Below are 22,865 nucleotides of genomic sequence, written 5' to 3'. Positions count from 1 at the left end.
CTGGTGATCAAACCCAAGGCCTCACACATGCACTCTACCACTAAGCTACAGTCACAGTCCCTAAAGCCTGGTTTTAACAAAGAGCTCCTTTAGTACCACGTGGCCAATCAAACCTTAGCTTCTAGCGACCAATAAAAAAAATTTTAGAAGCTGGGAGCCAGAGGCTCACGATTGTGATCCTAGCTACTCAGGAGGCACAGATCAGGAGGATCATGGTTCGAAGCCATCCAGAGCAATAGTTCCTGAGACCCTATCTCAAAAAAAAAAAAAAATCACAAAGAAGGGCTGGTGGAGTGGCTCAAGGTGTAGGCCTTGAGTTCAAACACCAAGACCAAAGGAAAAAAAAAAGAACATTTTGGGGGAGGAAAATCCCTAACGATTCCAGACAGTAAACCAAAAACCAAAAGCAATGGGTGCCCTCAGAGGATGGCAGCTCAGTCTGCTCTGCTCCCACCACAACTCACTGAAGCCAGGCATGTCAGCAGGCAGCAGCCCCTGGGCCCTCTCCAGTCCAACCCTGGCCTCCCTGCCAAAAAGACACAGATAGAGAAATGATGGACAGATGGACAGATGGATGGATGGATGGATGGATTGGTGATAGAGATAGATGACAGACAGATACTCAGAGATAGAATAATGCCCCTCCCACAAGACTGGCTGTCCCTAGCTGTCCATCCTGTGGGTTACTGGTCAAGGTGAAAATGTGTGAATGTCAATGAGAAAATTAAAGTAAGGATAAAATTAATCTGATCTCACGCCTGCTGGGGAATCATAAAAAAGACAATGACCATGGGTTTTATCGGGGCGTTCAGATGGGGATGCTAGCTGCTCAGGAGTCTAGCTAGTCTGTCAGCTGTTTTGATGAGGGGATGGAGGCTAGGAGAGTGGGCTCAGGACAGGTAGGGGTCCTCGCTCCTGCAGGTGGCAGACAGACAGAGCCATGTTAGTTTCTAGGGACAAAGTGGAACCCTAGGGCCAGCAGTACTTGCAGCCCACAGTGGTCTTGTGACACCACATCCTCACTGACTTCTCAACACACAGCCCTGGAGACCCCATTCCTGACCTGCCACCTGCCCAAGGTTCCCAGTGACAGGCCAGCACTCATAAGCTCTGCTCCATCACCCTGATCCCTAGGCTACCTTTCAGGATAGCCATATATGTGCCCTGGCAGACCCACTGCAGTGGAAGGCATGCTGTGACCAGGACCTAGAGGGACCCAAGTCTCCCTCCAAAGAAGACAGATGGTGCCAAAAGAGTGCAGAGGCCCTGAAGTCCACCTCACACTGCAGGGTGCAGTCTCAGATGGGACAGCCCTGAAGGCCACTTAGGAAAGAAGGAAAATGGAACCGTGAACATGAGAAGAGGCTGAAGTGGGCAAGTTTGGAGGCCAAGGGACTTACTGGGTCCCCAGAAGTGAAGTCCAGAAAGTGAAGCAGAATGGATACTCACCCCCTCACCCCTCAGGAAAGGGCAGGGGTTGGCATGAGTCTCCTGGCTCCCGGACAAAGCTCGCGCAGCTCCTGCCCTCCCCTGAGGGACTCGCAGGCCCTGGATGCTTTCACCCAGTGGGAACCTGACCTTCCCCGTATCTGTCTCAGCTCACATCAGGCAGAGGCCCAGAGACTGGCTAAGTTTAGAGACATAGTCACCAGGCACCAGTCAGATGCTCTGGTGACAAGACTGCTTCTCACTGTGGCTCATCTGTGAAGGCATGTCACAGCAAAAGCTGGCCTGGCCAGACCTGCCCTTTGGCAGGATTCTGCAGATGAAGGGAGCCTCGTGAGATACAACCCACCACGACTCACCCACACACCCTCGGTGTGTAATCCAGCAGGTTTTAATATATTCACACAGTAGTGTAACCATTACCTAATCTAAGTTATCATTCCTAAAACAAAATTCTTTCCACTGATAGTCACTTACAATTCTCTCTCCCCACTGCACCCTTGGCTGGCTCCCCTGTCTGTCCCAAGGATTTGTCTATTCTGGACATTTCATATAAATGGAATCATACAATATGTCACCTTTTGTCACTAGCTTATTTCACTGAGCAAAATGTTTGCAATGGCTCCACATTGTAGCATGTTATCAGTACTGATTAGTACAGCTTTTTTTTTTTTTTTTTTGGTGGGAGTGGGGTTTGAACTCAGGACTTCCAACTTGCAAAGCAGGCACTCTACCGCTTGAGCCACACCTCCAGTCCATTTTGCCCTGGTTATTTTGGAGATGAGGGTCTCTCGAACTATTTACCCAGGTTGGCTTAGAACCATATTCCTCCTGATCTCTGCCTCCTGAGTGGCTGATATTACAGATGTGAGCCACGGCGCCCAGCTGTAACATGTTTTCTTTATGCATTCATCAGATGATGGACTGTTAGTTGTTTCCACTTTTTGGCTAACATGCATAATGGTGCTATGAGCAAGTGTCTGTGTGGGTATGTGTGTTCCTGTCTCTGGGATGTCTGGTAGGAGACCTTGGAGGAGCTGCCTGTTTCCCACAGTGGCTGCACCATTTCACACCCTCACCAGCACCCATGCTATTCTGTCTTTTTTATTGTAACTATCCTAGTGGGAGTGAAGATGGATCTCACGGTGCTTTTGACTTGCACTTTCACATGAGTAACAATCTTCAGCATCTTTCAATGTGTATATCCTCTTTTGGAGAAATGACTATCCAGGTCCAATTTCAATTAGGTTATTTATTCTACTGTTAAGTAGTAAGAGTTCTCAAAATAATCTAAATACAAATTCCTTACCAGACACATAATTTGCAAATAATTTCTGCCATTCTATAGACTGCCTTTTTGCTTTCTTTTTTTTCAGTACTAGGGTTTGAACTCAGGGCCTTCACCTTGAGCCATTCCACCAGCCATATTTTTGTGAAGGGTTTTTCGAGACAGGATCTTGCAAACTTTTTTCCTGAGCTGGCTTCGAATCATGATCCTCCTGATGTCTGCCTTCTGAGTAGCTAGGATTACAGGCGTGAGCCACCAGTGCCTAGCTGCCTTTTCACTTTCTTGATGGTGTCCTTTGAAGCACAATGTTTTTAATGATATTGAAGTGCAATTTATCTATTTTTGGTGTCATATCAAAAAATGCCTAGTGACAGGGGAGGATATAAGGAAAGGGTGTGGGAGGTGAATACGGTGGAAATATTCTGTACTCATGTATGAAAATGGAAAAATGAGACCTGTTGAAACTACTCCAGGAATGGGGGAGGGGGATAAAGGAGAATGATGGAGGGGGTGAATTCAACTGTGATATATTGTAGGAACTTTTGTAAATGTCACAATGTACCCCAGTACAACAATAAAAAGAAATGCCTAACCCAACATTACAAAGATTACTTCTCCATCCTCTAAGCATTGATGGTTTTATCTCCTACATTTAAGCTTAGGACCCAGTTTTGACATCATCTTTGTGAATGGTGTCTGTAGGGCTTCAGCACATGGACACTAACTACCCATTTGCTGATGAACAATTCTTTGGGCATCTCTTCAAAACTCAACTGACCACAGGCTGGAGACATAGCTCAGTGGTAGAGGATTTTGCCAGCATGTATGAGGCCCTGGATTCGATTCTAAACACTGAAAAAGAAAATAAAAACCAACTGACTTGGATACATACAGGTATTCTAGACTTCCTCTGATCTGTGCATTTACCCTTCACCAAGACCATCCTGACTGCCATGGCCATGTCGTTCTGAAATGAGGATGTATGAGTCCTCCAAGTTTGCTCACCTTTTACAAGGTTATTTGGGCATTTGGGGTCCCATGCATTTTCATGTACATTTATTTATTCATTTTTATAGCATATATTCATTGTACAGAGGGATTCATTGTGACAATTCCAAATAGGCTTAGGTTGTACACTGGTTAGATCACCCCACCATCTCTCCCCTCAGCCCCCTCCCCACCCCACTTAAAGCAATTGCAAGAGGTTTCTTTGTTCGATTTCATGTAAGTATATGAAGTCCATCCACCATATTCCCTCACCTTCATCTCCTCCATTCCCCCTCCCCCACACGTACTCCCCATTGTACCTATTTTACAGTCCTGCCTTTCATTTTTAATGCATCATCATGTAAGTTATAAGGCAAACATCAGTTTTTGCAAAAATAAAAGGCAACTGGAGTCTTTAGGTATTATACTGAAAGCATTGGTCAATCTAGAGTGTACTACCCTCCTGTTACACTTTGATTCTGTAATGTCCCATGAAGGCTTGTGTATTAAAGGCTTGATGGCAGCTAATGGGCTTGGGACATGGTTGGATCATGAGGACTCTGACCTCATGAGTGGACCAATATGTCGATGGATTGATGGATTCATAGTTTGGTGTTATTATTGGGAGGTGGTGGAAACTAGGGGAGGTGCCTAGTTGGAGAAAGTAGGTCACTGGTGGGGGGGACTTATCCTGGAAGGGTGTACCATGTCCCCAGTCACTTCTGCTCACTCTTCGCCTCCTGTCCACCATGAGGGGATCCAGTTTACTCCACCACAGGCTCTCCACCATGATGCCCTGCCTCACCACGGGTTCAGAGCAATGGAGCAAGTAACCATGGACTGACACTTCTGAAGTGATGACCCAAAATAAACCTTTCCTCCTGTAAGTTGACTTTCTCAGGCATCTTGTCACAGCAGTGGAAAAGGTGACTAACATTAAGTCTTCCTATCCATGAACATGGGATATCTTCCCATTCATTTGGGTCTTCCTAAATTTCCCCACACACCTTGCTCTTCTTTTGTTAAACTCGTTACTAAATATTTTATTCCTTTAGATGTTATTATAACTGGAATTCTTTTTCTTAAGTTTGAGACTGAATATTGCTAGTATAATGAAATATAATGGATTTATGTACCTTTACCTTGTATCCTGTAACTTTGGTGAATGCACTTTTAGCTGTAGTTTTTAGTGGATTGCTTAGAATTTTCATCTGTAAACAAAGGCACTTTTACCTGTTCCTTTCCAATCTGGTTATTTCTTTTTCCCACCTAGTAGCACTGGCTAGAGTCACCTGTCCCATGTTGAACAGAAAAGGGCAGAACAGACATCCTTGTCTTGTCTCTGATCTTAGGAAGAATACATTCAGGGTTTCACTGTTAAATATGACCTCTCTACTCATAGTTCATAGTGTTTTTAATCATGAAAGAGATTTTTGCCAAGAGAAGAAGAAATTAAAAAGAAAGAAAATGAATAAAGAAATTTTGCCAAGTGCTTTTTCTGCATCTATTGAGCAGTCATATCATTTCTTTATTCTATCTATAGTGTGCATTAATTATACAGATTGATTTTTGTGTGTTAAACCAAGCTTTCATTCCTACTAGAAATTCTACTCATCCATAATTGTATAACCCATTTTATATGTTGCTAAATCAGTTTCAATATTATTTTATTAAAGATGTTGTACCAATAGTGTGACTCCCCACACCCCTTCTTTTGGCAGTACTGAGGCTTGAACTCAGGGCCTCATATTTTCTAGGCAGGCACTCTACCACTTGAGTCACCAGCCCCCATCCTGCACCTACATTCATAAATACTGATCAGTAGTTCTCTGGGATGGCATTGGTCTGGTATCAGGACACTACTGACTTCAAAAAAACAAAATATGAGCCAGGCACCAGTGGCTCACGCCTGTAATCCCAGCTATTCAGGAAGCACAGATCAGGAGGATCATGGTTCAAAGCCAGCCCAGGAAAGTAGTTCTTGAGACCCTATTTCGAAAAAACTTTCACAAAAATAGGGCTGGTGGAGTGGCTCAAGGTGAAGGCCCTGAGTTCAAGCCCCGGTACTGAAAAAAAAATGTGAAGAATTTGCTCCTCTCTTATTTTGTGGAAGAATTTTGGCAGAGTTGATACTAACTCTTCTTTAAATGTTTGGTAGAATTTAGCAGTGAAGTTATCTGGGCCTGGCCTTCTCTTTGTGCATTTTTTTTTTTGGTGGGACTGGGGTTTGAACTCAGGGCTTCACACTTGCAAAGCAGGTGCTCTATGCGTGAGCCACACCTCCAGTCGATTTTGCTCTGATTATTTTGGAGATAGGGGTCTCATGAACTATTTTCCTAGCCTGGCTTTGAACCTTGATTCTCAGCCTCCCAAGTAGCTGAGATTACAGGCATGAGGCACTGACGCCTGGCTGTGGGAATTTTTTAAATTACTATCTCTACTTGTCATGGGTTCATTCAGAGTTTGCATCTCTTCAGGAGTCAGTTTCAGTAGTTTGTGTTGCCCTAAGTGTTTGTTCATTTCACCTATGTTCCGTGGTGTTTGGGAGCATGACTGTCCATAGCATTTCTCTATCATTCTTTTTACTCTCATCAGGTTAACAGTATCACCCCCTCGTGCATTCCTGGTCTTTGCATTTTCAGTCCTCTCTCTTCCCTTGACCTGACCTCTGTTCTCATGGCTGCCTCCTCCCTCCTAACTGGTGATCTGTATTTCCAGTGTTCACCACCGGCTACCTGTCACAAAGTGTGCTCAGCTTTTATGCCATTTTCCCGCCCCTTGCCACCAAGCAGCACAACAGCTCTGTGAGGCAGGCATCTGTAACTGCTGTGTCCGTGGCTGGCTCCTGAGAAGCCAGACGATGCCCAGCATGAGGTGACATGCCACCAGACTTGTGTAATGAATGGACAAGTCTTCAGGACAGGTGAGGACAACCCAGACTACATCTCCCAGCCTCAAAAGAAACCAGAAGGAAATTTATAAGAAGGGTATGTCACCTTGAAGATCTGGCCATGTTGTACAAATGGACAGTCACTGCCAGAACACAGCCACAAAAACATGGCTGTGATTTTAAAAAAAAGAAGAAGAATGAAATTTTGTCATTTGCAGGTAAATGGATGGAACTGGAGAACATCAACTTAAGTGAAGTTAGCCAGGTCAGAAATGTTTTCGCTCATATGTGGAATACAGACCTAACACAAATACAGCAATAGTATGAAAAACATGCTAAGGGGAGGTCACATAGGAGAGAGGGAGGCTAAACGAAGGCAGTTAAGAAGGTGAATGTGGTTGATGTACTTTCTAGACAAGAATGAATATAGAATTTTTAAACCTGTTGAAATCACCATAAGGCGACTAAAGTAGGAAGGAGAAAAATAGAGGGGATGAAACAATTTGGGTTATAATACATATATACATGGAAATGTCACAAGGAAACTCCCTGTGTAGCTATCTTAAACTAATAAGAATGTGTTTTTTCAAAAACCAGAGGGCAGGAAGGTGAAACAGGTCCTGTCTGGGGTTGGCACCAGTGGGAGGGCGAGGACATAAGGAAAGGGTGTAGGAGGTGAATATGGTGGACTATTATGTGCTCATGTATGAAAATGGAAAAATGAGATCTGCTGAAACTATTCCAGGAATGGGAGGAGGGGGATAAAGGAGAATGATGGAGGGGTGAATTCAACTATGATATATCGTAAGCACTTTTGTAAATGTCACAATGTACCCCAGTACAACAATAATTTGATAATTTTTAAAAAGAAAAAAAAAAGAACCTGGCTATGGCTGTTCCAAACCAATATGCACCACAAGTGCCAAATGCACATCAGGTTTCAAAGGCACAACAGAGAACGGAACACGAAATAGCTAACTGTTTGGCATTGAATATATGTTGAAAGATGTTGTGGAGATAGGCTACATAGTCACATTATTAAAATCCCTTTCACTATTTTCTTTTGTGTGTGTGGACAGCACTGGGGCTTGAGCTTAGGGCCTCACACTTGCTAGGCAGGTGCTCTACCACTTAAGCCACGCCACCAGACCTTTTTTGTAATGGGTATTTTTGAGATAGAGTCTCTCGAACTATTTGTCTGGGCTGGCCTTGAACCTCAATCCTCCTGATCTCTGCCTCCTGAGTAGCTAGGATTACAGGCATGAGGCACCGGTGCCTGGCTTCTTCCTCTTCTTTCTTCTCCTTTTTTACTTGCTTTTTAAGCACTAGAAAAATTTAAATCACACACGTGGTTTCTCTTCCTGGCACACTGTTCTGAGCAGGGCTGCAGTAGACAACTTAGATGGCTTGGGTCATGGCTTTGTGAGGGCACAAAAGACAGAGGAAACTTCAAACACACAGTTAGTAGTGTCTGAGGGATGGTTGGGGGAACCTGACTACTGCTGCAGGGGCCTTGGGTGTGCAGCCAGGGCTGACAACCACTGCCCTGTCACCCTTGTCAGCAGGTCCTGCTCCTACCACACCCAGAAAGCTCCTAAGAGCTTTCCTAAGAGCATCCTAAGAGATGACCTGAGTCATATCCACAGACTGAGAATCAGGCTATACCTCCATATGCACGAGCAGAAGTGACACGAAGCACCTCATTGTGACTTGGGCAGAAGGCCAGCTCCAGGGGCAGATGAGGACTGGCAGCCCCATGGCTGTGTCTCACCAGGTGGCAAGACTGCAGGCCACTCGGGTCAGGGATCAGGGGACTCCTAGGGCCCTGGTCTGTATGGGAGGTGTGTGTCATGGCTCTGGGAAGCAGAGCCACTCAGCCACGAGTCCTGAGTGGCCAAAGTCATCAGTGAGCCACTGCTGAGCACTTGCAGGCGTTGGGTAAGAGAGGTGGGGCACTTGCTGGATGTGGCACTGAGTACATGTGCATGATAACACCCCAGCAAACTGGACAGTGTCTCCTTCCCTCCAGTCTTCACAAAGTGACACAAGGACAATGGCTCTCTTAGGTCCGCTACAACAGTGAACACGACGCTGTCTCCATGAAATGTTCTTTCACCATTGCCTTGCTGTGACCAACCTGTTCTAGAGTCAACCAAAATGTGGATCTGCTTTAGCAAGGAGTCATAACTTTAACTATTGTCATGCCAACACATAAAGCACCAATCAAGTTTGTGACCCTAACCGGGAGGGCAAAAGCCACAGCGAGTTTGCAAGCTAGCAACCCCACCTCCAACATGAAAGGATGCTTTCACTGTACATGGATTCAGATTTTCATCTGAATAAATTACCTGGCTGTATGCAATAAGCCCATATGATAACATTTAAAAAACAAGTTGATACATAGTGTATTTTTATGTTTCCACACTCACAAAGTGGCTTGCAGCTGCTGAGGACACTTTACCAATAATCCAATCAGATCCACTTTTGTAGGGCAGAGAGACATGACCGGAATGGTCACATCTCTCAGTTGGACTAGGGAACATGAGCCCAACCCGGTCCTCACAGGGGACCTCACAGTGACACTTTTTACCTCCAATTGGTTCTATTAAATTACTTGCCAAATTCCAGGGTGGTTCAATATGGACTTTTTAAAAGGCAATGACAGGAAAATAAGAAAATCGACCTTCTTAGGGCACTTTTCTTAAGTAAAACAAAACAAAACCCTGAAGCACTGCATCTCCCTCCTACACCCTTGGGGAGTTCCAGAAAGGAAAAAAAAAAAGACAAGACCATATACTTTGGTTCCTTCAAGTAAGACCTGGGACTTCCTAAGCACCAACGACCTTGACCCTGGCAGGTGACCACCTGAGTACTCTTCCATGTGCCAGGCCCTGTGGTCTCCCTAAGAACACAGCTCTTGGTTCATGACAATCACAGCTTCCTGACAATCTTCCAGGCCCTGACTTCAAATACAGGTTCCTCTCATTGTCTGTCACATTCATCAGCGGATTGGTCCCAAATTTTGGTTTTAAAAATATGGCTGATGATGGGTACTGGTGGCTCACACCTGTAATCCAAGCTACCTGGGAGGCTGAGATCAAGAGGATCGAAGATCAAGATCAGCCCAGGCAAATAACTATCTCCAAAATAACCAGAGTGAAATGGACTGGAGGAGTGGCTCAAGTAGTAGAGCACCTGCTTTGCAAGTGAGAAGCCCTGAGTTCAAACCCCATTCCCACCGAAGGAAAAATAAATATGGCCAATGGGTGTGTCCACATCTCAGCTAAGGCAACCAGGAGCTCAGCCCCATCAGAAATTAGTTATCAATGTCAAGGGTCGTCATGGAAAAGCATCGGGGCAAACAAAACAGTGCCATGCTTGGTGACGCCATCTGTTATGTGTGTTACATACACATATATATATAAGTTTATAGTGACATTAAAACAAACAGTCCAGTTTCCTCTGGGGAGTGAGGTCACATTTTATTGCACATACTTCTGTAGTACTGTTTTTGTTTTTGTTTTTTTTTTAACAACAAGACTACATTGCCCTAGTAATTAAACTAAAAAAATCAAATTTTTAAGTCTTGCTGGTGCTCCAATGGGGTCAGACAGTTGATTTGTCATGGAGAATTGGTGAAAAGAAATGACATTTTCACAAAGAACTGTGGGCAGTGCCCTGGGTTTGGAAAAGCAATGATAAGTGGCTAGCTGAGGCCAGATGTGGTCCCCAAGAACCTGGGGTCAGAGCAGACCACAAGCTGGCCACAGTCAGTCAGCATTTTTAAAGCACCAAACGGAGTGGGTTTCATCAGCTTCTGAGAGGAGTGGAACGTGGATTTCCCAGGCAAACTGCCTGGATTTAAACCCTGACCACGTGTGACCTTTCCCAGGCAATGGAGTCTGTCCGTGCCTCAACTATCTCTTTCTGAAAACTGGGAATGATCACAGAATCTATTTCACAGATTGAGCGTGTTAATAATGAGTGCCACTGAAGTGCTAGCAGCGGTTACCAGAAAAGAAAGAGTCCGGTAGCAAGCATGCAGATATATTCTTAGCTCTCCGCAAAGTAGGTTATGGTATAAAAATACCGTTAAATAGTAACTAAACAGGCGTCACCTTATTGCACATCTCAGCAGCAGCCTCAGCGTGTGCACCTACTCTTCAAACTACCCTACATTAAAGGACCACAAGCTGCCCTCCTCCAGCCTCCTTGGGCCCAGGCCAGCAGGCAAAGGCCAAGGTCAGAGGCCACTTACCCCTTCCTCACATGTAGAGGTGCAATCCTGGGGACCTGTCTCCTGCCTTTGTGACAGTGAGTGGCCCAGGCCCCAGTGCATCTGATGGTGGGTTGCAGAGTATGAGGAAAGACAAAAAGAGGGGAGGGGTGGGAGGAGGAAGGGAAGTATGGAGGAGGGGCAGCATGTGGAACAGCCTGCTGGAGGCCCAAGGACATGGAGGACCGAATTGACAAAGGCCTAAGGCAGGAGGGCCTGGAGTGATCAGGGGAGGCAGGGAGAAAGCCAAACACAGCAGCAAACACAAGGTTCCTCCTCTGCCAGTTTCCTCTCTTCCCTAGCAACCAGCTTCAGAGTGAGGGAGACTCAAAAATTTCCTAAGTTTATCTATTAACTATCTAGCAGGCCTCCCCCCTGCTCAGAGCAGGATAGTCGATCCCCAGAAAGCACCAACAGCTAGCAGGGACACTCCTAGTGAGTGGACGGGTCACACCCACCTCAAGGTGCAACCTGTTGTCTGCTGACTGGGGGCCCCTGGCTGGACTCAAGACACATCAAGGTCAGATCTGGGCCTATCTGAGATTCAGGTAGTGCTGGGTTTAAGGTCAGGAGCCTTCCTCACCTCTTGGGCTTGGGTTTTATCTGTGAATCTGTAGTGGGCAGAGGGCCTCCTGGTCAGCTCAAATCAGATAAAACCTCTTGTGTACAGCACAAATTAGATGATGCTATGCTCCAACATGGGCCACCATGACCTCAGCATCCTCTCCTCCAGAACAGGAGGGGCCCATGAACCCCTGAAATTATATCCAGTGCCTCATGGATGACGCCCCAAAAGTGGAAGATTCACAGGCCTCAATCCACGACCTGGAACCACTTCCACCTGTTAGCACTTAACACCCTGCAGGGGCGTCTCCAACACAGCCTGCGGGTTGGGGTGGCATGGCAGGGAACAACCCTACTGCTCGGGATACACCTCAAAGAAACTCTCACCCCTGCACTCGCAGACATGGTGTTGGTCACATGGTGGGTAAGACTGGATCTAGGAGGCAGCCACCACCCAGCCGTCCACCATCACAACGTGTCAGTGCACACAGATGTCAGTAAGACCATGCTGAGTGGGAAACAAGTTCCAGATTTTCCCCTGAAGTTAAAAGAAAATACACTTAAGAATCCCATATTAGCTGGGTGCCAGTGGCTTACGCCTATAATCCTTGCTACTAGGGAGGCTGAGATCAAGACAATCAAGGCTCAAGGCCAGCCCAGGCAAACAGTTTGCAAGACCCCCATCTCCAAAATAACCAGAACGAAAAGGACTGGAGGTGTGGCTCAAGTGGTAGAGTGACTGCTTTCCAAGCCCTGAGTTCAAACTCCAGTCCCCACAAAATAAACAAAAGAATCCCATGTTAGAATTGCTACTTATATCTGTATGTTAATGTATCAAACAGCCTGAGAGAAAGTCTACAAATGTCTAACTGAGGTCAGTGGGGGAGGAAAATGGGTCACTTAATATTTGTTTGTAATACTTATTAGAATTTTAAGTGACCACTTAAAGCCCAAATGATAAACAATTTTCAGTTCTGGAGAGAAGAGACATGGTGTGCCTTATTGTCCCTGGAATTTTTGGATTTTTAAAATCTATCCCATAAAATGGTGGTTTAGCACCGCTAGCTGCCCCACGTGTGCTGAGGACTTCCCTACTTTGCTCTGCACATGCTCCCAGGACCCCAAGCTCAAGGTGGCTCTGTGTCCCACTGCCAGGCACATGCTCATGAGCCTCACACACTAAGACACCAAGCAGGACAGGCCCCAAAGGGCAGTTCCCCTTGGCCAACAGACCTGCCACCCTGAAGATCTGGAGCAGAGACAACCACAAAGGGACTGGGCAGGGGAGGGGAGAGGCTGGCATGCCATCACACACGAGCAACTGTGGGCCTACCACCCAGCCCTTCCGCCAAGCAGGGAGTTCAGCATTGCCTAACTGGGTGCCAGGGGCTACAGCTTTAAATAAACTTGGGACGCATCCACCTGAGGCCAGGAAGCAACACCAAATGTGCTGGGCAGGCGCTGTCAGCAACCAGCCAACAGAGCCACCACAGGCCGCACGCAGTTCCCACAGCTTGGCCTCGAGGTGCCCTCCCCTTCATCCCCTGGGGCCTGCCACCTCCAGGACTGCTTCTGGCTAGGATGCCTCCCTCCTGTCCCAGATCACAGTGGCTCCCAGACACTAGTCTTCACTTCTCACCCTTATACCCTTGCATGTGCTCTGTCCTGGTGAGGCTTGTTCTCTTGCTTACCTAGAGAGGAGCTGGCAGTACCAGTCCTCAACATCTCCACTAGACAACACCCCTCAGCCTCTACCCCCAGTAGGGTGGCAATGGCCCAATAACCAGCTGACGTTGGAACCAGAGGCTCAGAGAAGAGCCAGCCACCTTCACTGTTCATGCCAAAGCGAAGAAGGGAAGGGCCTTGGTGAGGTGCAGGCTGGGAAATGAGGACACTTAGGGAAGTCCTGAGAGGAGCTTGGAAGAGACCAGAAGGCAAGGGTGAGGGCCTGAAGGCCTGTGCTCCTGGGCACACTCAGAAAAGGTGACAAGAAGGTTGAGGGCCTCCCCTCTGCTGCCCTCCTCAGAGAACCAGACACAGCGCTGGACATAGCTCTGGAGGAGACAGGACAGCTAGCTAGGGACACAGCACTCATCTTCAGGACTGCAGAGCCATCCCCCACACTCCTGGGCCTCTGGTCCACATGGAAGGACTCCCCAGCCTGTCCCCTCTTCCTCATAGGCCCCAAGCCCCATTCAGCTCCTGGAAACTTCTTCACCACCTGGATCCAGGAGACCCACAGGAGCACACAGCCCTGGGAAGGGGTGCTGGGCTCTCACAGCTCTGGGTGGCTCTCCAGGTCCACCCAGCCCCCACTCCTTGCCTTTCCACTCCTACCCCTTGCCATCCAGCAGAGCCTTCCTCCAGCTACTCCACTCAGCTCCCCGCCCACCCCCCCAGGCCTGACCCGGATCCTTTGGCACGCGCAGGGAGGGAGAAGTGGGGAGTGCACACACCCCCACACTCCTCCAGCTGGGCACTCCACAATTATCAATGATCGGCGTCCCTCGCCCACCACAAGCTTTCACCAGACACTTTTTTAGTAAAGGAAAAAAAATAAAAATAAAAAAAAGGATTTGCTGCTGGATGTGTAAGAGGGAATCTCGCCAGCGCCCCCACGGCTCACAGGGATGGGGGAGGAGGGGAGAGGGTGGGGGAAGGAGAAGGAGGACCAGGCTCCGGAGTTCTGAAGCCAGACCCAAACAAGGCCAGGTGCAGCCCCCTTAATTCGCAGAAGGAAGGTTCCAGACCAGAGAAGATGCCCCCAAGGGGCTTCCAGATCCCCAACCCCAGGGACAAAGCAAGTTCTGGACGCTCCAAACCAGGGCTTGCGCCCTCACATGGCGCATGCTGCGGAGCAGAGTCTGCGAGGAGCGAGGACACCTGTTCCCCACGAGGCCCTACCTGAAATCAGCCCGCAGAGCTCCGCCCCTCCAGGCCCCCCACCACAAAAATAACCCTCCAAAAGCCCAACCTCCACCTACCGCGATGACCCCGAAATCAGGAGCGCAATCGGGTTCTCCGCCTCACCACCACCCCCATCCTCAACCCTGGTGACCCCATACGGGTTCCCTGACCTCGTCCATCCCCTTCCAAAATCTGGATGTGGGGGGGGTTGGGAATCCTCCAGAACCCAGATTCCCCAAGGGACCCGCGGCAGAAGCTGCTCCCACGCTGGCGCCCCCAGCGCAGATGGGGCCACGCGCAGGAGCAGGCGCGGAACAAGCCCGCCACCCCCGCTGTCCGCCTGCCGCGCGGGTGGGGGTGGGGACACGGAGTCCGCATTGTCGGGGGGGAAGCGACCTCCCCCTCCCAGGTCAGCGGCGACCCTTCGGGGCGCTCCTGCCCGGGCTGCGCCCCCGCGCGCCCCTCCTCTCTGACCTCCCCGCCGCCAAATGCGTCACGTCTGCCGGGCGCTCTGGGGACACCTGCTGCCGCCCCCGCCGCGCCGCGTCCGGAGCTCTGGAGTCCCGGCCCTGGCCGGGTCACCGCGCTGGGCAGGGCCGCACGCGCCTAGGTCCGGCATCCGGGCCCGGGACCCAGGGCTCGGGAGTCGGGGTGCTGTGCTCAGGCCCGGAGCCGGGAGCCCGGAGGAGCCGGGGGCGCGCGGGGCCGCAGTGCGCCCCGAGCCCGCGGCAATGGGGTCCCAGCCTTCCCCCCACCCCACCCCATCCCAGGGTCCCAGGGTTCGGGGGTCTCCGTACGTCCGATCATCCCGCCCGCCCGCGCCCAGGCTCTTACTTGCCAATATCCTCGTAGAGCTGGTACTCGTCGGTGAAGCGGGTGCAGGTCACCGTGGTGGCCATGGCGGCGGCGGCGGACGGGCTCGGCGTGCGCTCGGCTGCGCTCGGGTGGCGGCGACTCCGGCTCCAGCTCCCGCTCGCGGGCACGGCGGCGACACAGGCGCGGGCGCGGGAGACACCTCGGCTCGCGGCGCCGGGCGGGGGCCGGGCTGGGCTGCTGCGCCGGGCGGCGAGCGCACGCACGCGAGATCTGCTCGCTCGGTCCCCGCCAGGAGCGCGCCGCACACCTACGCGTGGGGATGCTTGGGCGCCGCTGTCACCGCCGCCCCCTGCACGCGCCTCGCCCGCACCCTGCGCACGCCGTGCCTGCACTCGCACCCGCAACCGCACCCGCGCCTGTACCTACTCTCGCGCCCGCGCCCGCGCGCGTACTGAGCCCGCACCCCGCACCCACTCGGCGCCTGTATCCCTCGCACACGTCCGCGCCCGCACTGCGCCCGCACCCTGCACTCGCGCCCGTGCTCGCGCCCTGCCCCCGCACACACTGGCTGCACCCGCACCCTGCACCTGCGCGCGGACCGCACCCGCGCGGTGCCCGCATGCTGCACCTGCATCCCGCACCCGCCCCGCAAAGGGCCATTCACGGGCAGGCCACTGAGCTGGCTCTTCCCGTGCTGCTGCTGCTGCTGGGGACCCCCTGCTCGCACGCATAGAGCAGTACACAGTAGCAGCCCACCTCTTTCTCCTGAAGGCCCACCTCTCCTGACAGCAGAAGGTAACCCGCAGCGCACCTGGGGTCACCATCCACAGGACTCCTTTCCTCCCACCCTTATGGGAAGGTGTTCCCAGAGTCTTCCTGCCCAGAAGCCATCACTCCACACATCACAGTCCCTTCCCGCCTAGCCTAAGGCTGTTCGGGAGCCTGCCAAGCTAAGCTTGCACACTGAAACAGAATGAGGAGAGGGTGGGGCTGCCCCCTTCTGGTGGTCCCAGACCCTCCCCTGCTTCTGGGCTGGTGGCTGGAGTAGCTGGGGTTCCTGGCATGGACAACTGTTGAGACAGTAGCTGCTCTGTCAAGTGACTCAGGTCCTGAGAAGCTTACAATCAACCTGCCCAGATAGGGGACACACTCCCCTCCTCCAGGCCTGGTTCACCACTTGCAGGAGCTCCTGCTCTGGCCTGGAGAAAGAGGATCCAGTTCCCCCCCACACACCCCTTTTCCCCTCTCAAGTCCCTCTTGAAACTGTCTCTGAAGGCCAAGGAGGAAGAGGGCCTGGGGAAGTTCCCACAAAATCCCTGCTCTGAGGAGGGTGGGAGTGGATGGGGTCTGGCTGCTGCCCTGACATGAACCACTCACTGTTCCCCAAGGGCAGATTCTGGGCTTGTCCAGCTCCTGTCTCAGCCTGAGGGCAGCCCAGGGCCAGTCCTGGAAATCACAGCAAATATGTCCTGGTTAGAGGTGCAAACCAGGGTCTGCAAGGGACAGCAAGGGCCTTCCCAGCCTGGTTCCTGCCCTGGTTGCCTGAAGCCCCAGGTTGCATCCAGGAGACGGACAAACAGCTAGATGACAAGGGACACGCATGGACTGAAGGCAAGTGTGGGTCCCAGGCTGAGAGGGCAGAGGAAGCCTGGCCTTGACCTCGGCAGGCCACCAACAGGAGGGGAAACACATTGTGCCTCAGTGTGTGCCTTACATGTGGAGAACCCTGAGCATCCTGACAGCTGTAGGGCAAGGCGGCCCCTGAGGTTTGCTCCTGGGCTGCTATAACTCCGGGGATGGGGACGGGGCGGGGGGCGGGGGAGAAGCCTCTCTCTGCACCTGCTTAGAGCAGCTGCAGTTGCCCTGTCTGAGCTCCGGAAGGAGAAGGAGAAGGACAATGAAATACAATTAGCAAAACAAACAAAATTGTACCCCTCTGGAAGACAGGCTCTCTCCCCTAGTGCTCACTCCTGCCAGTATGTCCGTGAGAAGGCGAGGTGGCTGATATTGATGTGCTCACGCAGGAGGCATGGGTTATTGCTTCTCCATCTTACTAGATGAGACAACAGAGAAGCAAAGGGGAGGTCACTTGCCCTCAGCCACACAGCCAAGAAGTGGCTGGGACTCAAACCCCACTGCTATAAAGCTTCCCTTGCTTTTATCTTCATACACACACACACACACACACACACTTCCATACATACATGCTTACATATACACACAAATACACATGTTCTGACACAAATACATACACACACAGGCACACAAAATATACATATACACACAAACACAGACAGACAGACACACACATACACACAGCTTCCAGCAGCCCTACACTGAGTGGTCTTTTGTGGGAACATCTTTGAAAAGGTGGGAAGGCTGTCCAGGACTGGGGTCACACTAAAAGTTGGAGGTCACTAAAAGGTACAGTTTGAGACCCACTGTGTCCTCTGTCTCTACCACATCCTAGAAGCTCCAGCAGCCCCTCCTGTGGGCCAAACATCAAGGCAGGACATGGTACCACCTGACAGGGCAAGAAGGTAGGGTAACCCAGCACCAGGCAATGGGGGAGGAGGGGCTGGACTGCCAGAGGCATCCAGACTGTTCCTGCCCCCCTCACCCCCTCCCCCGGGCCAGAGGGCTCCTCCCTAGAAGAGTGGAAAGACTGAGAGCGGCTTCCAGCTCTGACACTTTCTGCTCCCGGACCCCAGAAGCTCTCTCATCAGGCCTTAACTCCGATCAAGGGGGAGCAGACTCCCCCTTCATCCCACCCCTTCCCCTAACTCCAGGAAGGACCCTCCTCCACCCCCATGTCATCTCTGCCTCCCACATTGTCCTTTCTAGCTTCATTTCGTAAGCAAGGAGGGCTCTCCCTCCCAGGTGACAGCTGGGGCGGTTGTGGGGAATATCAGTTCTGGGAGGTTATTGTTAGGACAGTCACCATGGTAACAGCATCACATCTGCAAAGCCCAAAATGCTGCACATGGGGCTCATTCTCCCAAAGAAAGCCACAGCATCCCAATCCCTGCACCTCCAGGAGCTGCCATCATGTAAGGAGTGTCACTGCTCTTACCTCTCCTCTGCCCAGATATCTGCCTGGTTTAGAAAGCTGTGGTTTCCACAGCAGGAAGGCCCAAGTCCATCAATCCAGTCATATGGTCCTGGATATGGCCCATTCAGGATACCATGGCAGGCATGTGAGGTGGTGGTGGTAGTGATAGTGGTGATGGAGATGGTAGTGATCATGGTGATGATGGAGATGGTGGTGGTGATGGTGGTGATGGTGGTGGTGGTGAAGATGGGGATGGTGGTGGTGGTAGTGGTAGTGATGATGGTGGTGGTGGTGGTGAAGATGGGGATGGTGGTGGTGAAGATGGGGATGGTGGTGGTGGTGATGGGGTAGTGGTGAAGATGGGGATGGTGATGGTGGTGGTAGTCATAACAACAACGGTGGTGCTGATGGTGGTGATGACAGTGGTGATGGTGCATTTACCAAATGTCAGCAACCATTATAAAAGCCCACAATCCACCACCTCACATAGGAATCTAAGATACAGAAAGACTGGTGCTGGGTGGCGAAGCCAGTCCAGTATTGACCCAGATCCACCTTCATAACTTGTGCCCTTAACCACTCAAGAGTGACTTCTGGCCTTCTGTGTGCAGTTACCGCGTGCCAGCTGTGTGACTGGCCCTACCAGCCACCAATCACACCAGGGGAAGAGATGGACAAGGTCACTGTGTTTGCAAAGTTTACACCCAGGACTGACCGCAAACCAAGAAGGCACCCAGCAGTGGTGTTGTTATACAACATTCCCCCTTATCCACTGCTTGCCTTTCCACGGTTTCAGTTACCCACAGTCAACCACACTCCAAATATACTCAATGGACTATTGCAGACATAAACAATACATAAGTTTTTTGTTTTGTTTTGGCAATGTTAGGATTTGAACTCAGGGTCTCACACTTGCTAGGCAGTCGCTCTAGCACTTGAGCCACTCCACCAGTCCTTTGTTGTGATGTGTTGTTTTGTTTTGTCTCCAAAATAGAGTCTCAAAAAGTATTTGCCTGTGCTGGCTTCAAACCATGATCCTCCTGATCTCTGCCTCCTGAGTAGCTGGGATTACAGGCGTGAGCCACCGGCACCCAACCAACAATACGTAAGTTTAAGTTGCACACAATTCTGAGTAGTGTGATGAAATCTCACACCATCCCACTCTGTCCTGCCCGGGAAGTGAATCATCCTTTAGTCAGTATAACCACGCTGAATTGTATGTATGTACAGGAAAAAACATAGCATATGAAGGAGTCGGTACTGTCTGCACCCATTGGGGTCTTGGAATGTTTCCCCAAGGACAAGGCATGAATAACCTATGTAAACACATTACAAAAGAAAGTGGCCTGATGGAGACTGGCAGAGTGGCCCCTTCAGAGGGGGGTCCATGGAAGGCTTTCTGAGGGAGTGAGGTATAAGCTGAGGACTGAATGACAGAGAGGCTAGTATCAAGAGGACAAGTGGAATGTGTGTTGGCCAAAGAGGGAAAGGCCCTGTGGCTGTGCCTAACTTGTTGTTTAAGGAAGGGGGTAGGGGAGAGAGCCAGCAAAGGCCGCCCAAGCATAAGGTGGCACCACCATGTCCATGACTGGCCCACTTCCAGGTTGGAGCTCAGAGCCAACGCCCCTGTACCCTGACCCTCCCTGGCCCCTTGCAAGGTGGAGCCATCCTGTTTGACCCCACTGTGCCTGTCCTGGTTGGTGTCACTTCATCCTCAGACCTGGCCCCCAAAGACACTAACTCAGCCCAGCCCCCACCTCCAGCATTTCTGTCACCAGGACTGGTTGGTCTGAAAGGAGCAGGTCCAAATGACCAAGTGGGGTCAACCGCAGGTCCAGCTTCTCCTCCCCTCACAGTGGACACCAAGGGCTTGTTGTCACAAAAAGTGCCTCCTGGAGAGGGGGCCAGGATACCTGCACTGGAAGTCCAATCATACTATTCTGCACAGCCTCCACCCATGGGCAGGACGGCTGGACTGATGTGAAAGACCTGTGGACACACCTGAACTCCCACCATGAATAAAGAGGCCCAGGTACACCGGCCAGCCAACAGGAGATGCACAGAGGTGGCCCCCCAGTGTCCCCACATTCTGCTCTGGTATCAGCTCTTTCCTGAACTATGGCATGAAGATCCAGACATTACGTCCCTGTCCCAAGCAGGGGATAAAGGAAGGGTGACTGTGGAGCACATGGCAGCTGTTTCTGGGTGTAGTAGGAGCTTGTGTCTGGGGGCCATTAGCATTTACTTTTTTAACGGATGCAAAACACTGTAAGGTCGTGTGTCATGCTGTGGAACTGTTTGGCAGGTTGGTTTTGTTTTTTTGATGGGACTGGGGTTTGAACTCAGGGCTTTGGAAGGCAGCTATGCTCACCACTATACCACCAACTTGCAAAATGGGTGCTCCACTGTTTGAGCCACACTTCCAGTCCATTTTGCTCTGGTTATTTTGGACATGGGGACTTGCAAACTATTTGCCCAGGCTGGCCTCGAACGATGATCCTCCCAATCTCTGCCTCCTAAGTAGCTAGGATTACAGGTGAGAACTACAGGCTCCTGGCTTGTTTGGCAGTTTTTTTTTTTTTTAAAAAAGCAAAAGAGATACCTTCCCTATGACCCATCCACTCCTCTCCTAGGTTTTGTTTTGTTTTTTGTTTATACTAGTTGGGTTTGAACTCAGGGCTTTGCACTTGCAAGACAGGGGCTCTGCCATTTGAGCCACAGCTCCAGCCCTTTTTGCTCTGGTTATTTTGGAGATAGGGTCTCACTTTTTGGCCAGGCCTGCCTGGATTGCGATCCTCCTATTTGGGCCTCCCACCTTCACTGAAATGACGGGCGTGTACCACCACGCCCAGCTTTTTTCCACTGAGATGGGGGTCTTTTGTGAACTTTTTTTGCCCAGGGTTGGCCTGGAACTACAATCCTCCCAATCTCAGCCTCCCATGTAGTTTGGGATGACAGTCATGAGCCACTGGTGCCTAGCTCTTAGGTATTTAGCCAAAAGGGAAACATGTCAAACAAGAAGGAAAGAAAGGAACCTGTACAAGAACATTTATAGTAGCTCTATTCATAGAACTGAAACTTAGGACCCACATAAATGTCTGTAAATGGGAAGACAGGAGAACAAATTGGCGTAAATAAAAAGAACAACCTACTGGTGTACTCAGTGTGCATAAATTGCTCACACTGAAAGCTAAATGGAAGCGGACCCAAAGAATACACTGTGTGCATTCATCCTGACAGAGTTCCAGAAGTAATCCACGGTAACAGAAATCAGAGCAGGCCATCCTTGCAGAGGGTCAGGAGGTGCTAAGACTGACTTGGGGGGAATTATCTGGATAGTAGAAATGTCCTGCCTTTTTTTTTTTGGTGGGACCAGGATTTGAACTCAGGGCTTCACACTTGCAAAGCAGGCGCTCTACCACTTGAGCCACCCCATGTTGCCACCCACAGTCCATTTTGTTCTGGTTATTTTGGAGATGGAGGTCTCCAGAACTGTTTCCCTGGGCTGGCCTCGAACCTGGATCCTCCTGATCTCAGCCTCCCAAGTAGCTGGGATTACAGGCATGAACCAGTTGTTCCTAGCTACATTTTTTTTAATGGTTACACAAGTGTATACATTTGCCCAAAGCATGGGAAACTTCCCATCAGTTCATTTTACATAAATGTAGCTTATGTGTGAGTTCCACGTAATTACGCAGGTAAATTATACTTCCACTTGATAATTACACGAAGTGTGTGTGGATAACATTCCCCATGTGGGGAATACACTGTTTTCCAATCACAAGGACCTGTCTTAGCAATGCAGCAATGTTAGGAGACAAAGGAAACCTCAAAAAAAGAAAAATGCTACAAAAGCAAGAGCCACTCACAGCCATATAAAATTAAGAAGAAGCCGGGCACCATGCGTGGCTCACGCCTGTAATCCTAGCTACTCAGGAGGCAAAGATCAGGAAGATTTACAGGTTCCAAACATTAGGGTTCAGGCAAAAAATGACACTGAATGTGCACAGACATTTTTCTTGTCTCCCCCGCAAAACAAAATACAGTGTAATATAACAGCACAGTGTGATGCATTACGCACAGTATAATCGTTACTTACCTGCACTTCTGCTGCACTGAGCGTTATAAGTAACCTAGAAGTGAATTAAGCATCCAGCAGGATGTGTGCAGGCTTTCTCTGAATCTGCCATTTTATACAGGGGACTGTCTCATCTGAGGATTTTGGTAACTGCTGGGTCCTGGAGCTGACCCCCCGCTGACAGGAGGGACAACTATATTCTGCATATTTTGCCAATCAGTGGGAAAATGTAGCTAAAATAGAATTTGTTCCAGAGAAATATAAATTACTTGTATTGAATCCAAAAAAATTAACAACAACAATAAAACCCACAGAATAAATGTAAAAACTGGTAAGTTTGGCACATAAATTATGTATTCTACTGTATTTTTGCTATTAAAAAAAACCAAGGAGCCGTGTGCAAGTGCCTATAATCCCAGCTTCTTGGGAGGCCGAGATCAGGAGGATCATAGTTCAAGGCCAGCCTGGGCAAATAGTTCAGGAGACCCCATCTCCAAAATAACCAGACCAAAATGGACTGGAGGTGTGGTTCAAGCGTCAGAGAACCTGTCTTGCAAGTGC

At 50.0% G+C, this 22,865-nt stretch overlaps 1 protein-coding gene across 7 annotated transcripts in view; it reads right to left on the bottom strand.

Moving 5' to 3' along the window:
* Positions 1–15,359, bottom strand: part of Camk2b (calcium/calmodulin dependent protein kinase II beta) — a 92,768-nt gene extending 77,409 nt beyond the window's left edge. For 3 of the 7 annotated variants that reach the window (XM_074065436.1, XM_074065437.1, XM_074065438.1), the window contains exon 1: positions 15,193–15,355. In XM_074065436.1, coding sequence (XP_073921537.1) covers positions 15,193–15,257 — 65 coding nt within the window. In that variant the 5' untranslated portion in view covers positions 15,258–15,355. Of the gene's footprint in view, positions 1–15,192 lie in introns of all 7 variants that reach the window. The other 4 variants (XM_074065439.1, XM_074065440.1, XM_020163020.2 and 1 more) reach the window with 3 other exon arrangements.
* Between the last annotated feature and the right edge of the window lie 7,506 nt (positions 15,360–22,865).

Source organism: Castor canadensis, chromosome 2 (genome assembly GCF_047511655.1).
Source record: "Castor canadensis chromosome 2, mCasCan1.hap1v2, whole genome shotgun sequence".
Taxonomy (NCBI): Eukaryota; Metazoa; Chordata; class Mammalia; order Rodentia; family Castoridae; genus Castor; species Castor canadensis.
This window is presented reverse-complemented; position numbering and strand designations above follow the sequence as displayed.